Source organism: Bos indicus x Bos taurus, chromosome 21, assembly GCF_003369695.1.
Source record: "Bos indicus x Bos taurus breed Angus x Brahman F1 hybrid chromosome 21, Bos_hybrid_MaternalHap_v2.0, whole genome shotgun sequence".
Taxonomy (NCBI): domain Eukaryota; kingdom Metazoa; phylum Chordata; class Mammalia; order Artiodactyla; family Bovidae; genus Bos; species Bos indicus x Bos taurus.
The window spans coordinates 24,530,209-24,546,313 of record NC_040096.1 but is presented as its reverse complement, the minus strand read 5'-3'; the positions used below and the strand labels follow the sequence as shown (position 1 = coordinate 24,546,313).

Genomic DNA, 16,105 nt, shown 5'->3' with positions numbered 1-16,105 from the left:
TTTTACTCAGTCTTTGTGACCCCATGGACTATATAGTCCATGGAATTCTCTAGGCCAGAATACTGGAGTGGGTAGCCATTCCCTTCTCCAGGGGATCTTCCCAACCCAGGGATTAAACCCAGGTCTCCCACATTGCAGGCGGATTCTTTACCAGCTGAACTACCAGGGAAGTCCAAGAATACTGGGGTGGGTACCCTATCCCTTCTCCAGCAGATCTTCCTGACCCAGGAATTGAACCCGGAGCTTCTGCATTGCAGGTGGATTTTTACCAGTTGAGCTACCAGGGGCTGGTGTAAGGACAGAATTAATACCAGTGAAGTACCTGGAACAGAGTCTGATATATTGTGTTTGGAATCATTATTCCTCAACCATACCTTGACGGGCATCCCAGGTGGCTCAGTGGTAAAGAATCCGCCTACCATGCAGGAGACACGGGTTTGATCCTAGGTTATGGAAGATTCCTTGGAGAAGAAAATGGCAACCCACTCCAGTATTCTTGCCTGGAGAATCCCCATGGACAGAGGAGCCTGGCAGGCTACAGTCCATGGGGTCGCAAAGAGTCGGACCTGACTGAGCAATTGATCATGCAGGCATGTTATGCTCAGCTCAGGCTTTGAGTTTACACCTTGACAGGAGAAGCACACACAGTCAATCCTCATTATTTGCAGATTCCATATCTGCGAACTTGCCTACTTGCTAAAATGTATTTGCAGTCCCTCAAATCAAGATTTGCAGCACATTCATGGTTCTTTCGGAGAAGGCAATGGCAACCCACTCCAGTAATCTTGCCTGGAAAATCCCATGGGTGGAGGAGCCTGATAGGCTTCAGTCCATGGGGTCACTAAGAGTCGGACACGACTGAGCGACTTCACTTTCACTTTTCACTTTCATGCATTAGAGGAGGAAATGGCAACCCACTCCAGTATTCTTGCCTGGAGAATCCCAGGGACAGAGGAGCCTGGTGGGCTGCCGTCTATGGGGTTGCAAAGAGTCAGACACAACTGAAGCGACTTAGCAGCAGCATGGTTCTCTGATGAGGGGTGAAATTTTGAGTTGCCCGATACACATGTTCCTAGCTCAAGTTCATCCAGGCCCCATGTTCCACCTTGTTTCAGCTCTCATACTGTAAACAAGCATTCTCTGATGGCCTATTCAATGCCACTTTTACTCTTTTTTTTTTCCCCCTTGGTGATTCTGTTGTTTAAAATGGCTCTCAAGAGCAGTGCTGATTTGCTGTCTCATGCTCCTAAGCAGAGGAACCCTGTGATGTGCCCTGTGGAGAAAACCCTTGTGTTAGAGATACCTGTGAGATAAACTTATTTGGGCACAAGTTGTGGGTTCAGGGTTAATGAATGAATAATATATGTTAAGAAGTCTTTAGAGCTTCCCTGGTGGCTCCAGTGGTAAAGAATCCTCCTGCGGTGCAGGAGATGTGGGTTTCATCCCTGGGTGAGGAAGATCCCCTGGAGAAGGGAATGGCTACCCACTCCAGTATTCTTGCCTGGAGAATCCCATGGACAGAGGAGCCTGGTGGGCTACAGTCCATGGGGACACAGAAGAGTCGGACATGACTTAGGGATTAAACAACAAGAATAACAACAAATATGTTTTTAAGGGGAAACACACATAAATTAATGTTATGTATTGATTAGTTGACAAGAACGTAGCTCAGAGGCTCAGTCGTGTCTGACTCTTGGTGGCCCCATGGACTGTAGCCCACCAGGCTCCTCCATCCATGGAATTTCCCAGGCAAGAATACTGGAGTGGGTTGCCATTTCCTTCTCCAGGGGCTCTTCCTGCCCCAGGGATCGAACCCAGGTCTCCTGCATTGCAAGTGGACGCGTTACCGTCTAAACCACCAGGTAGCTTTTTAGCTCAGAGGCTGGCAGGAGTTGAATCCTGTGCTTTCCCCAGGAGCAATGGTTTGGTATTCCCAAATTCATTTTAAAGTTCCTTTGACTTTATGACAACAAAACTGACATGGCAAATAAGGAGAATCAATTGTACATGGCTGCATTCTTTCTGGTTTAGCCCAGCCTCCCCTGCACTTAGTGACCATCTCTCTGCCCCCTTCACACTGAACGTCCGCTGCTCACTTCCTGAAAGATTCCAGTCATTTTACCTGGAGTGGAGGGACAGAGGTCCTCCTCTGGGCCAGAGGAATTCCCACAGTAAGGAAGGGAAGATGAGGGAGGTAGACAGGCAGCACCAGCTCCTCTGGGTAAAGCTCTGCCACCACCTGTAAGGTACCAACCACAGAACAGGCAGGAGACAACCTTCAGGGCTGAACAGTGGAGCCTTTAGAGAAAGGAGATGCGGGCTCCAGCCCTGACTTTGCAACTCACTGCCTACAAGTTATGTGTCCCTTGGGTCTCAGCTTCCCCACCCATGAAATGGGAAGAATGCTACTAACACCACGGGGCCCTTGTGAAGACGAGCTGCACATGAAGAGCTTGGCATGTGGCTGGCACACACTAGGCACCCAAGGAAATGGGGACTGTGAAGACTTAGCCCCAGGCATAATGAGACTTTTCAAGCCATCCCGAGGCCCTTGGATTCATACCTCTGAGATTAGGTCAAGGCTAGGGACAAGCAGTCCACCTACTTCTCACCACCTCCAAGAGGAAATTCACCCCACTCCAGGTCCCTGACACCGCCACCCCAAATCTCAGACCTGGGTACCCCAGGGTTTGGGCAGCTACGCAGCTCTGTTACCCAAGCTCGGCTCATAGCAAGAGGCACCAGGTCGCTGGTGGTCCCTGGTAGCCAAGGGTCCGAGTGAGGAGCAAGCTCACCGGAGTCCACTGGCCCAGGCCCAGAGTGCGCTCTGGGCGCCGCTGGAGGTGAAGGCGGGCAGGCCGGGAGGGGCCACTGGTCTCTGACTTTGGTCATGCCTGGCCGGGAGCGCCGGAGGCTCGCAGGCACGAGCCAGCGGTTCCGGGCAAACCTCCGTGTGGCCGCTGGGCCTGACTTAGCAGAGTCGGCGCCCGGGCCCGGGCGGGGCGGGCGGAGGCTCGGGGAGGTTGGGGGTGGGGGGTGGCGATGGCATCCCCGCTCCCGGCTCCGGCTGAGGCGGGGCGTCCCGGCTGGCTCGCAGCTCAGCGGCCGCCTTTCCCTGCGCGCCTGCCGGCGGCGGCGGTGGCGGCGTCGGCAGTCCCGGCTCTTGGCACCACGCCTGGCGGCCGGCCCAGGGCGAGGAGTGGCTTCCAGGAAGCGGGCGGAGGAGCGTTCCAGCGGAGTCTCGCCGTCACCGCAGCCCCGCGCGCTCCGAGCCGCCCGGCTCCCGCCTCTCACACGCTCCCTTGGAGCCCGCGGCGTCCCCGGCACGGGCGGAGGGCGCGGGGTCGACACGAGGGCGGGCGGGCGCCCGGGCGCGCCGTGCACTTGCCGGGCGGTGCAGGTGGCGGCGCGCGCCCTCCGCTTCTGGGCCGGGGCCAGCGCCGCGCTCCGCACGCCCGGAGGGGGCGGTAGAGGCGGGGCGGCCCCCGTCCCAGCCCCATTTAACTTCTCGGCGGCGGCGGCGGCGGCGACTGCGGCGCCGCGGGCTGGAGGCCGGCGTCGGGGAAGGTACGGGTCCCGGATCCCGCACGAGGTGTGGACCGGGCTGCTCCCGTCCGCCTCTCCACAGCGCGCGCCGAGCCCGCACCGCCCGGCTGCACGTCCCGGACGCTTCTGTGGCGCCAGGTGGGTGCTCTGAGCTTGTCGCCCGGGGGCGGGAAGGCTCTTCCACCGCGGGTGTGTTGGGGAGCAAGACGGCGCAGTGGGGTTGAGGGGCTCCGAGCGGCAGGGCACGACTCGGTTCCCGGGAACTTCAGGACCCGGGCGCTCGGCGAGGCTCGGAGACCTCTGGCCAGGCAGGCTCCGTGGGGTCCAGTGGTTTAGGGGAGAGACATTCGGGGACGCTTGAGCGTGAGGGAACTCCACCGACTTGGGGAATCTTCGGATTGGGGGCTTTCTAGGTAGAAAACGGGCTGACAGCAGCTAGTGGGCTCGGGCGTCGGAAGGTCCGGCCGCTTGGCAAGCGGGTTGCGAGCGTCTAGAGCGCCAAGGGCTGCGCGACGCGCCCGCCGCGGCCAGTGGGCGTGCGGGACGGGGACGCAGCGGGGGTGCGGGGACCGCCAGGCGGCGGATACTCGGAGGAGGAGTGCGCGCTGGGGACGGCTGGTGCGAACGAGCGAGGCGGGCGCGCAGTCCCAGGACCCCGCACTGGCCGCCTCCCTTCGGCCCAGAGTCGCCGCCTCAGGTCGGAAACAGCAGCACATTTGCGGATCGCATTAGGCCAGGCCCTTAATGCTTTCTCCAGATGGAGAGAAGCCACCGACCCGCCCCCGGACACCAGCTCGCCAAGGCGCCCGCGAGGCGAAGCGAGAGGCGAGGGTGACCTCGGCTTTTCGGCTTTTCCAGGCTCGACCCATCCTGATTTCCCTGCAAACCGTCAGGAGGACTCTGAGGAAAGCCTCCGCTGCCCTCCAGCCTCCCGCTGGTTTGCTCTCACCTACCTTTAGGAGATTGTGCTCTTTGGCTTCTCCAAGGCTGTACCCTCTGAACCCCTCCTCACTCAGCTCTTTGGCTGCAGGGCGGGGGCTCCGAGGACGATGAAAGGTGTCTTCTGGTGGGGAAAGCCTCGAACTAGCAGAAGACCTGCATACCAGTCCTAGAATGGTCACTGTCTTGCGGTGTGATCTTAGGCAGGTTCCTTCCCCTCTCTGGGTTGGCTTAGTAGGGCTTAGACTTATTTGTGCCTGAAGTAGCAGAAGCTGGCAGGTGCCCTAACCCTTGGCTCCACGCTGGCTTCCCTGAGTCGGATGCCAACAGCCACACCCTGCTGCTGACAAATGGGCTGGGAAGTGGTTGGTGCAGAGATGGCTTGGCTTTTGGAGGGCTGGAGGTATGGGCTGCACCGTGCAGGCGGGTCTAGCTGCCCTCCTGACTTTGATATGGACTCCTCCTAAAGAGAGCCCCAGACAGCCTGTACTCTACTGTAGGTACCTCCATCCAGGGCCAACACAAAGCTTTCCAAGACAGTATGTGGGGCTCAGGGTTACTCCCTCTGTTGATCTGGTAAGTCATGAATGTTGCCACTGCTGGGTCTGGAGCTGAATGGAAACCAAATCTTTTCTCCTCTTTAGGCTACAAGTGAGACACCCCCAGGAGACCAGACTCCATGGCTTCCCGGAAGAGCCCCTGGTGGCTGCTAATGTGGCTGGTCTTCATGCACTCTGCCCTCCTGCAGGTAATAAGATGGGGAAGAGGAATGGTGGGCTACTCAGTTTACTTAGGAGTATTATTCTAAATTACCTAAGTTGTAGTCTGACTGATGTTAATCGCATACCAAAGAGAATCTAATTTTGTTTCTTACCTCCAGCAAATGATATTTCTCATTGCCTTAGCTGTAAGAATAATTCAATCCCTTGCGTCCTCTCTGAGTCCTAATACCACAGTGGATACTATATACAAGGGGTGACTTGGGGCTGCGATGGATCCTTTCTGTTTCAGTCTGGAATGGCTGTCTGCATGTGCCCTGGAGAGGCACACGGCTGCTGGAGGCCAGGGCATGATGAATGGGCAGAGCCCAGGTTCTGGCCTTGGTTCAGCCACTAAATAAGTATTCTGTGTGTACGTCCATCACCACATACTGTTTTGTAGTTCTTTTTGCTCTTTCTTTCTCCCTGTCTTCCTTTTTTCCCCTTTCCCTCCCTCTTTCTTTCTTTATACACACAAATACTCTTTCTAATAACTGAGTCACCCAGAGTCACGGCACATAGCCTGAGCCCCCGGCAGCACTGGTGGCCTCACCCTTTCAGCTTCCACTGGCACAACACTGCTTTTCTAAAATAAAGTCTGTAGTGAGCTGGCAGCGGGTCCCAGCCCCCGAAGGCCTCTGCCTACTCGGGCTGTGCATAGTCTCAGCTGTAGCATCTCTTGGTGCTGGTTACAAAGTGGAATACTTCTTGAGAGGCAAGGTCAGGAGTTGGGATGCTGCCTCTTCCTCTCCCGTGCAAAGCTGGACCAGGGTGGTGGAGACTGGTTTTCCTCCTCATCCTCCCAAATGTGCTTTAGAATGGCTGTCTTGCCTGCTCCACTGGCCACGAAGATGACAGTTCTAGCTGTGTTCAGCAGGGAAGTGTGAGTGTCCCGTGCTGCTGAGGTGGCTGGGGGATGATTCCTGATCATGCAAGAGACTGGGGTCTGGGAAGGGTGAGCAGAGGGCTGCCATTGGGATCTACACCCAGAATCAACAGATTGAAAACTGGAATGGAATCCCTTAGGAAGGCCAGTCTCAGCTTCTTGGCGCAGTTCTCAGCCGCCGCCTCCACAGGCAGCTTGGGGTCAGTGGTGACTACTTGGCTGGTGGGGCTGGGCAGCATGGCGAGCAGGTGGGTCCTGTAGAGGCCATCTGGGTTTTCGGATTGCTGGAGGGGAAGGGCACGAGGTGCTCGTTGGAGAAGCCCAGTGTCCAGTGAGGAGGCTGGTGCACCTGGTGGGCAGGGCAGCAGTGGCCCATGGCTCACAGCCCCCACATCCAGATGAGGATGCCAGCAACAGGCCAAGTGCAAAGCTGCCCACTGTACCACTGGTTGTGCCAGCAACCGGCCCGGCCCAGCTCCTGCGGGCTCCGGAAGATGGAGTGGAGGCCTGCCTTATGCAGCCTTTCTTTAGTCTCTTGTCTTTCCCACCAGTCTGCGGGGGATAGCTGTAGCACTGTATCATCATATACTTTCTGGGCAGACGCCAACAAAGGAAGGAAGCTTGCCTTGCCTGAGAGGCAATTGGGAATAGCTAAGACTGTGGCAAAGTTGATGGTACCTTCTCCATCTCTTAAGGGCAGCCTCTACTCAACTCCAGCCTTCATTGCCAAATGAGAGTGCAAACTCAGGATTGCTGGATCACATTGTTGCTCAAGATAGCTGGTTATCCAGACCTCCTATGCGATCTCCCAGTTTTTAAAGGGTTGAAAGCCAGACAAGTATATTTGTAGACTGGATTCAGCCAAGCAGTTTGTTGATGATTTAGGCGCTAACTCGTGTCCGACTCTTTGCGACTCCATGGACTGTAGCCCGTCAGGCTCCTTTGTTCATGGGATTTCTCAGGCAAGAATACTGGAGTGGGTTGTCATTCCCTTCTCCAGGGGATCGTCCCAGCCCAGGCATCGAACCCGAGTCTCCTGCATTGCAGGCAGTCTGCTGCATTGCATGTGGATTGTATGTGGATTCTTTACTGATTGAGCCACCAGGGAAGATGCAGAGCAAGATTTCCTGGCTGTCCAGTGGTTGGGACTTCGCCTTCCAATGCAGGGGGTGTGGGTCTGATCTCTGGTAGGGGAGCTAGGATCCCACATGCCCTGTGACTGAAAGACCGAAACATAAAACAGAAGCAGTTTTGTAACAAATTCAATGATGACTTTAAAAATGGTCCACGTCAATAAAACCTTTAAAAAGTAATGAAGTGCAGAGCACATCTAAGTATTTTGTCCTGAGAGCTGCTGCAAACCCATACTGCATCCTGTGTGAATTAGAACATGCCGGTCCATTCAGTATCTAGTGTGAATTAGAACAAGGCAGCCCCTCCCTGATCATGTAACTTGTCATCACATGGCTTAGTGGCCTCTGTACTCGCAGGGTCTGGCAAAGGACCTGATGCTTAATAAGGCTCTAATATCTCTTAGATGTACTTGTGCACGTAAATAAAGAGATACACCCTGAGAGAGATTAATCAGACCTCTCTGCTTCGCATTTTACTCTTGGATTTAGTGTTTCTAAGGCCCCTTTCAGCTCCAGTGTCCCATGATTTCTGTGACTCATACAGAACTGGTTAGTGAGGTACAGCTTCTCCCCCATTATTCACTTTATTGATGCTACCCCATCCACATTTTAATAGATTGCTTTTATTAGAACAGATGTAAATCTTATCAGGGTAATCTTAGGATTTCTGTGGTCAGCGAGGTGTAGGGTTGGGGCATGGTGGGTGGAGACTTTCTTTTCCATCTCATCAGATCTGAAACAGAGATTTGTTCCTGGTCAAATGGGGCTGAGGCTTCATGGCACAGGGTTTCGTTTTGTTTTCTTCCACCCTATAAAATTAAAATGAGCTTTGAGGCAGTCTGTTGACCTTTGGCCAAAGGCAGTGTCTTCCCAGCTTGAATCACTCACTGAACTCTTTTGGATTTTTCCATATCTGTGTGGCTTGGCAGTGTTGATTCCATGTATGGGGCAGTGTGTGCACAGGAGTGTAAATGGAGATTTCAGGCTAGTTGTCTTTATCATTTGCAGCATCGGCTGTTGGAATCCCAGCTGCACCACTTCAAGGCCTGTTATACAAACATCTCTGCATCTCAGTGTCCACATTTGTAGAGAGGGGGTGCCTACCTCACAGAATTTTCTAGAGGAGTTAATCCATTGTGAACGGAAAAAAAATTTGTCTGGCATGACTTCCCAGGTGGCTCAAAGGTAAAGAATCCGCCTGCCAATATAGGAGATGTGGGTCTGATCCCTGGGTCAGGAAGATCCCCTGGAGGAGATGGCAACCCACTCCAGTATTCTTGCCTGGAGAATCCCATGGACAGAGAAGCCTGGCGGACTACAGTCCATGGGGTCACAAAGAGTCAGACATGACTGACTGACTGACTAAACAACAACATGTAGTAAATACCCTTGATATATTAACCTTTTAAAACAAATGTTGTTGTCGTTCAGTCGCTGAGTCATGTCTGACTCTGTGACCCCATGGAGTGCAGCATGCTAGGCTTCCCTGTCCTTCACTGTCTCCCAGAGTTTGCTCAAACTTGTGTCCATTGAGTTGGTGATGCCATCCAACCATCTCATCCTCTGTCGTCCCCTTCTCCTCCTGCCCTCAATCTTTCCCAGCATCAGGGTCTTTTCCAATGAGTTGGCTCTTCGCCTCAAGTGACCAAAGTATTGGAGCTTCAGCTTCAGCATTAGTCCTTCCAGTGGATATTCAGGGTTGATTTCCTTTAGGATCGACTGATTTGATGTCCTTCAAACAAGCGAAGTGCCTGTAATTTCTGTTGGGGAACTGTAGGGGGCACCCAAGAGGCATCAGCTGAGAAGGGAGAATGCTGCAGAGGCATGGAGGTGGGACTTGACCTTCTCAGGGAAGGTTCCTGCAGCTGTGGGTGGTCCCATCACAGGGCCTGGGTGAATGTTACAGTGAAGGCTAGATCAGTTTCTGCTCCTGTGGGAGGGTTGGATACTTGGTTATCTCTGTAGTATCAGCCTGGATTTGTTTCAAAGCTGCCTCTCCTCTGAGGATTTGGTTGTTTGGGGGACCCTTGGAGTCTTCTTTTAAAAATAAAAAAAATTTTTTTGGGGGGCCACACCACATGGTATGTAAGATCTTAGTTCCTTGACCAGGGATTGGACCCATGCTGCCTGCATTGGAAGCACAGAGTCTTAATTAATCACTGGACAGCCAGGAAAGTCCCCTTGGGGCCGTCTTTAGTCTCTCTCAGACAGTAAAAGCGTCTGCCTACAATGCGGGAGACCTGGGTTTGATCCCTGGGTTGGGAAGATCCCCTGGAGGAGGAAATGGCAACCCACTCCAGTACTCTTGCATGGACAATCTCATGGAGGGAGGAGCCTGGTAGGCTACAGTCCATGGGGTTGCAAAGAGTCAGCAGACACGACTGAGCGACTTCACTTTCACTCTTCCTTATAAGTGCTGCCACCACCATGCTGAAACTGAAGCTCCAGTACTTTGGCCACTTGATATGAACAGCTGACTCACTGGAAGACACCCCGATGCTGGGAAAGACTGAGGGTGGGAGGAGAAGGGTAGAACAGAGGATGAGATGGTTGGATGGCATCACAGACTCAATAGACATGAATCTGAGCAAATTCCAGGAGATAGTGAAGGACAGGGAAGCCTGGCCTGCTGCAGCTTATGGGGTAGCAAAGAGTCAGACACGACTGAGCGACTGAACTGAACTGAATGAATCATTCTGGGTTTGTTTTTTTTTTTTTGGCTGCATTGGGTCTTCTTTGCTGCACGTGGGCTTTGCTGCAGTTGGCTGATGGAGAGTTAACAGCCCTGTGAGGCTGAGATGCAAGGAGGAAGGGATGTGCCAATTCACTTAATAAAAACTAGATTATCTTTATTGAATCAGCTAAAACTGAAGCCTTTATAATCACTGACCACAATAATCGTGATAGATTGCAGAGCAAGCCATGAGGTCCGCAGCCTTGTGTTTTCCTAACTCGCTCTTGACCATTTCTGGAGGAGCTCGCTGTTCCCTTCAGTCAGGCAGCTGGAGAGGCCTCCCCTCTTCCTGTCATGCCCTGGCCCTGGATGCTTCCTGTTGCTCTGAGCCTTCTCCTCAGGGACCCAGATCTTCCCTGAGAAGACAGCTGCTGCTGTTCCAACCCGCTTTCAGCCTTCTTCATTGAGAAGTCTCAGCTCAGGCAGTTATAAACACAAAGCCAGTCATGGGCTTCAGCTATGCTTGGCCAAATCCAATCTGTTTCCATGCCTCTGTGCACTCTTGGGTAAATTCACTTGCATTTATTTTTTTTTTAATTTTTATTTATTTAATTTTTAGTTTTTTGGCTGTGCTGGGTCTCTGTTGCTGTACACAGGCTATTCTCTAGTTGTGGTATGCGGGCTTCTCATTGCAGTGGCTTCTCTTGTGGAGCACAGGCTTTAGGGTCCATGGGCTTCAGTTGTTGCTGCTCCCAGGCTCTAGAGAATAGACTCAGTAGTTGTGGCACACGGATTTAGTTGCTCTACAGCATGTGGGATCTTCCTGGACTGGGGATTGAACTTGTGTCCCCTGCATTGGCAGGGGGATTCTCAACCACTGGATCACCAGAGAAACCCTGCATTTATTAAAAGTCCAGTCCAATTTAAAATTTCAATTCCCCACTTTATTTAAATCTCATCTCCCTTCTGTCTAGTCTAGCCTTAACACAGGGCTCTAGGTAACTGAAGTGGGGTTGTACTGGGATCCATTCTCCTCTCACCTCAACCAGTGGTGAGGACTGGTTTGGAGATCTTTCTTCCTTTTAGTTATTCTGGGTCCAGCTTTCCTGAAGTTGGAAGCAAGGTGAGGGGATGGGGAGAAGGGCAAACAGCTCTTAACTCAACTTGATGCCACTGTGTGGTCCTTGTCATCATCTGTCCGGCTCTCATTGACTCTCTGCCCCTTCTGGGTGGCACATGTGAGTTCTTCAGAGGGTTCTGCAGCGCCTGCCTTTTCTGAAGCAGGAGGCCCAGCTCTGGCTTGTCTCATACTGCTGGGATCCTCTTCCAGGCAGCCCAGTTGAGTGGATGCTGGCAGAATGGTTTGAATCCAGATCCTTTGGTGTTGACCACTTGATCCATGGGCTTCCCTGGTGGTTCAGTGGTAAAGTATCTGCCTGCCAATGCAGGAGACACAGGAGACTCAGGTTTGATCCCTGGGTTGGGAAGATCCTCTGAAGAATGAAATGGGAACCCATTCCAGTATTCTTGCCTGGAGAATTCCATGACAGATATGCCTGGGGGGCTACAGTGTTCGCATCCGTTCTGTGCAGATGCTGGGGGTAGGGGCTGCTCCAGCGCTGCCTCCTCCCTGTCTGGCCAGCTCCCTTCAGTTCTCCAGTCTGTCTCTGCCAGGACAGATCAGTGGATCCAGTCTAAGCTGATGCCCACCTGGGGAGTGGATTGACAGTCCCTCCTTGCAGGGATCCCCGATCTCTAGGAGTGATTCTTTTTTTTTCTTCAGTGCATCTCAGTTCTCCGTCTTAGAGGGGAAGGAGTAGGGTGGTGGCTGGTATCCTTCTTAAGGAACTCTAAGGGTGAGATCCACCTTATGTTGGTAGTTCTCTTTATTTTTTCTTATACTTTTTTTAAAAGATTTTTTTTTTGATGTGGGCCATTTTTTAAAAAGTCTTTATTGAATTTGTTATAATATTGCTTCTGTTTTATGTTTTGGTTTTTTGGCCACAAGGCATGTGGGCCCTTAGCTTCCTGATGAGGGATTGACCCTGCGCCCCCTGCAGTGGAAGGCAAATCTTAACCACTGGACCCCCAGGGAAAGCCTGGTAGTTCCCTGTAGAATGTGGATACTTAGATCCTCTTTGTCATCTGCTCTGCCTCCTAAGTTCCAGTGTTTCGGCATTGAGAAAGGTCCCTGTGACTATTTTGATAGATACCAATTTTAATTGATAGAACCGATTTTAATTGGTTCAAGTCCTAGGGCTGGGGCTTCCCAGGTGCTGCAGTGGTAAAGAATCTGCCTGCCAATGCAAGAGACACAGGTTCGATCCCTGGGTCGTCGGGAAGATACCCTGGAGGAGAGCATGGCAACCCACTCCAGTATTCTTGCCTGGAGAATTCCGTGGACAGAGGAGCCTTGCAAGCTACAGCCCACGGGGTCACAAAGAGTCAGACACGACTTGGCAACTAAACAATAGCAACAGCAAGTGAACATTTTTGATCACTTATTTGAATGCATGGATTTCTGATTCTTTGCAACCATATGGACTATAGCCCACCAGGCTCCTCTGTCCGTGGGATTTCCCAGGCAAGAATACTGGAGTGGGTTGCTATTCCCTCCTCCAGGCGATATTCCTGACTCGAGGACTGAACCAGCGTATCCTGCACTGGCAGGCGGATTCTTTACCATCTGAGTCATCGTTTTGTTTCTGACTCTTTCTAAAAGCTACTTAGTTCCAGAGTTCTGCTGTTTGCCCTGTTCTCTGTCCACATGCTCTCCCTGGGCAGCCTCAATCACTGCTGGTTTTTCTCTCCAGAGGCTCCTGCCTGGGATTATCATCTGAGGAGCCAGGTCTCATAGTGATTCAGGCTTTCAAAGATAGGCTTTTAATATTCTCTTCAAATAGGATTATATATACATCAAAAAGATAAAAAAGTGTGTATTTTTACATCAACTGTTAAATGTAAACATTGGAAATAAAACACAATTTTGATGACTTCCTTTCCCCTCTCCTCCCTCCCTCCTTTTCTCTTTCTCCCTTCCTTCCTTCTTCCTTTCTCTTTCTTCCTCTCTCTCTTGTTCTCTCTCTCTTCCTTCCTTCCTCCTTTCCTCCATCCCTCCCTCATTTTTTTTTCTCTCTCTCCCTTTCTTTCTTCCTCCCTCCCTCTGTTCTTCTCTCTCTTTCTTTCTTCCTTTCTTCTTGGTGACCTCACTAAAATGGAAGAGGCCCAGTATCTCTGAGAGGTTTCCGCCTGCCTCTTCCATGAGCTGCAGATTAATATATCCATGAACTGATGCATGCTTCCACCAGGATATCCCTTGGAGGCCTCAGATAAGATCAAATCAGTCACTCAGTTGTGTCTGACTCTTTGCGACCCCATGAATCACAGCATTCCAGGCCTCCCTGTCCATCACCAACTCCCAGAGTTCACTGAGACTCCCGTCCATCGAGTCAGTGATGCCATCCAGCTATCTCATCCTCTGTCGTCCCCTTCTCCTCTTGCCCCCAATCCCTCCCAGCATCAGAGTCTTTTCCAATGAGTCAACTCTTCCCATGAGGTGGCCAAAGTACTGGAGTTTAAGCTTTAGCATCATTCCTTCCAAAGAAATCCCAGGGCTGATCTCCTTCAGAATGGACTGGTTGGATCTCCTTGCAGTCCAAGGGACTCTCAAGAGTCTCCTCCAACACCACAGTTCAAAAGCATCAATTCTTTGGTGCTCAGTCTTCTTCACAGTCCAACTCTCACATCCATACATGACCACAGGAAAAACCATAGCCTTGACTAGGTGAAAATACTTCCTAAACAGAAGTCTTCCCCACCCACCCAGCTCTGTCTCAGTGCCCAGATTCTCCGTGTTCTGCTCATTTGACCCAGACTCCCGGGATCTCTCTGGAGACCTTCTTCTCTGTTGCCCCTGACCCATACCCCTCAATTTCCCTTTTTCCATCTCAGAAATGGTTCTTCATTCGGTTTTGTCCTCTTGGTTTCCACTGACACTAAATTTGAAGAGTAAGATATTTGACAGCATGGAGTATGAAGTAGGATGTTAATCTGTGGTTAACTGGAGAGGACCTTGCCGAGCATGCTAAATAAATAAATGATAAAGAGGGCTTGGCTCAATGGGCAGTACTGAAGCCTTGGGTGTTGATCAGGAGGTGATGGGAAAGACGCTATTAAGACTCTGTTGGAGGGACTTCCCTGCTGGTTCAGTGGCTAAGACTCCACACTCCCAATGCAGGGGGTCCGGATTCAATCCGTGGTTGGGGAACTGGACCTCGCATACCACGACGAAGAGTTTGCATGCTGCAACTAAATATCCCAGATCCCATGTGCTGCAACTAAGACCTGGCACAGCCAAAGAACTAAATAAATAAATATTTTAAAAATGTTAGAATGACTCCATTGGACCACTAGGAGCGCATTCAAGTCAGAGATACTTGGGATGTTGCTGGTACCAGTGCAGGTTGGTAATGATGAGAACTTTAACTGTTCACAAGAGTACATGGGGTGGGAGATGGGACTTAAGTGGGGAGAGGGGTGGGGGAGTTAGTCGTTGACCAGAGGGTGTGATTCTGGGCACCATTTTAGAGCCTGAAGGGATAGAATTTGGCTAGTGATTATGTGGGATTGAGAGAGAACAAAGGAAGTATGGAAGATTCCTTTAGGTTTGGAGCTTGCTTTAGGAACACAGCGGGGTGAAAATTCACCCCAATCTTCGGAAATTGTCAGTTATGTTTGAAGGAGTCGTTTTGGGGCAAGCTGTAAATTGCAAAAGGTGAGGCACTGAATAAAGAAAATAGGTAATACTCTTTGAGAAAGGAACAGGATCATTAGAAAGGTTTTAAGGAGCAAAATGAATACTTCAGTCCATATGCATTCCAAAGGGAAGCAGTCAGGAGAAAGGGAGGGATTAAGGATCCAAGAGGAAAAAACCAATTATATGCAACAGTTTCATAACAGGAAAAAAAAAAAAAAAGCAGGCAGTGTTTCCCTTCCACATTGCTAATGGGTCTTAAAGCAGCAAAGCTAACATCTTATGGAAACCACATTTCAAGGTCTATGATTGTGATTGCTCTCAGTTTATTTTTACAAAGATGCTAATTTCCATAAATAGCATGGAAGCATAAAGCAATTTCCTCTCCAAATATTTTATGCAATTACTTTCTGGAATTTGTCAGCACTGAACAGCTCCAGCCAATGTATGCTATAAATTATTGTGGTCAAATACTCAGAAATGCATTTGTTCCCTAAGCCTTCATTTATAAATATAATAGCATGTTATGTTGAAAAAAACTATTTTAAAAAGGAAGAATAAGTATTTTATTAATAAAAACTCATTAGTATTAAAGGACTCTGAATTCCCTTCACTCTCTCTTTTGAAATTTCCATTTTTTTCTCCTGATTTAAAAGCACGAAACATACTCATAAAAAAAATGTGGAAAATACAGGAAAGGACAAAGATGAATAAAATCACCTTTCATTCTGATAGCTGTTAGGATTTTGTTGTATATATTTCCAATATTCTTAGTAGTAGCATATATATGTATCTTTTAAAAAGTGATTACACTGTATTTGGATAACTTTGTAAAGATTTAACAATATAAGACATATTTCTATGTATTCGATATTTTTATATTTATTATCACATTATAATAATATTTAATGTCTTCATAATGTTGCATCATTTGGTGTGCTATATTTTATTAATGAATTCTTTACTGCTGAACATTTAACTTCATTAGTTTTTTTGAAGTTGCAAATAATGCTGCTATGAAAATATGTTTGCAGATCCTCTTTGCTCATATTTGTGATTATTTTCTTTGAATACATTTCTAGGAAAATGTGTTTGTTGAAGCAAAATCTTGGGGTCAAAAACCAGGTGCAGTTTGATTTATGCTATCAAATTGCTTTTCATGGGACTTCCCTGGTGGTTCAGTGGCTAAGACTGTAAGCTCCCAGTGCAGGGGTCCATGTTTGATCCCTGGTCGGGGACATAGATCCCAAATGCCACAACTAAATATACCGCATGTCACAATGAAGACTGCAGACAGCTTGTGTCACAACCAAGACTCAGCACAGCCAAATGAATAAATAATTTTTTTAAATTGCCTTTTAGAAAGCATCTATAAAAATGTCATCTTTGCAGTGATTCAAGGAAATCTTAGTAGTG

The 16,105-nt window shown here is 50.0% G+C and overlaps 1 protein-coding gene and 1 pseudogene across 6 annotated transcripts in view; one reads left to right on the top strand and one right to left on the bottom strand.

The window, feature by feature from the left end:
* The first annotated feature begins 3,488 nt into the window (after positions 1 to 3,488).
* Positions 3,489 to 16,105, top strand: part of ADAMTSL3 (ADAMTS like 3) — a 381,778-nt gene continuing 369,161 nt past the window's right edge. For 2 of the 6 annotated variants that reach the window (XM_027520878.1, XM_027520881.1), the window contains exons 1-2: positions 3,495 to 3,684; positions 5,130 to 5,233. In XM_027520878.1, the coding sequence (XP_027376679.1) occupies positions 5,165 to 5,233 (69 nt within the window). In that variant the 5' untranslated portion in view covers positions 3,495 to 3,684; positions 5,130 to 5,164. Of the gene's footprint in view, positions 3,685 to 4,177; positions 4,244 to 5,129; positions 5,234 to 16,105 lie in introns of those variants that run through there. The other 4 variants (XR_003507318.1, XM_027520882.1, XM_027520883.1 and 1 more) reach the window with 4 other exon arrangements.
* Positions 5,933 to 16,105, bottom strand: part of LOC113880060 — a 34,705-nt pseudogene continuing 24,532 nt past the window's right edge.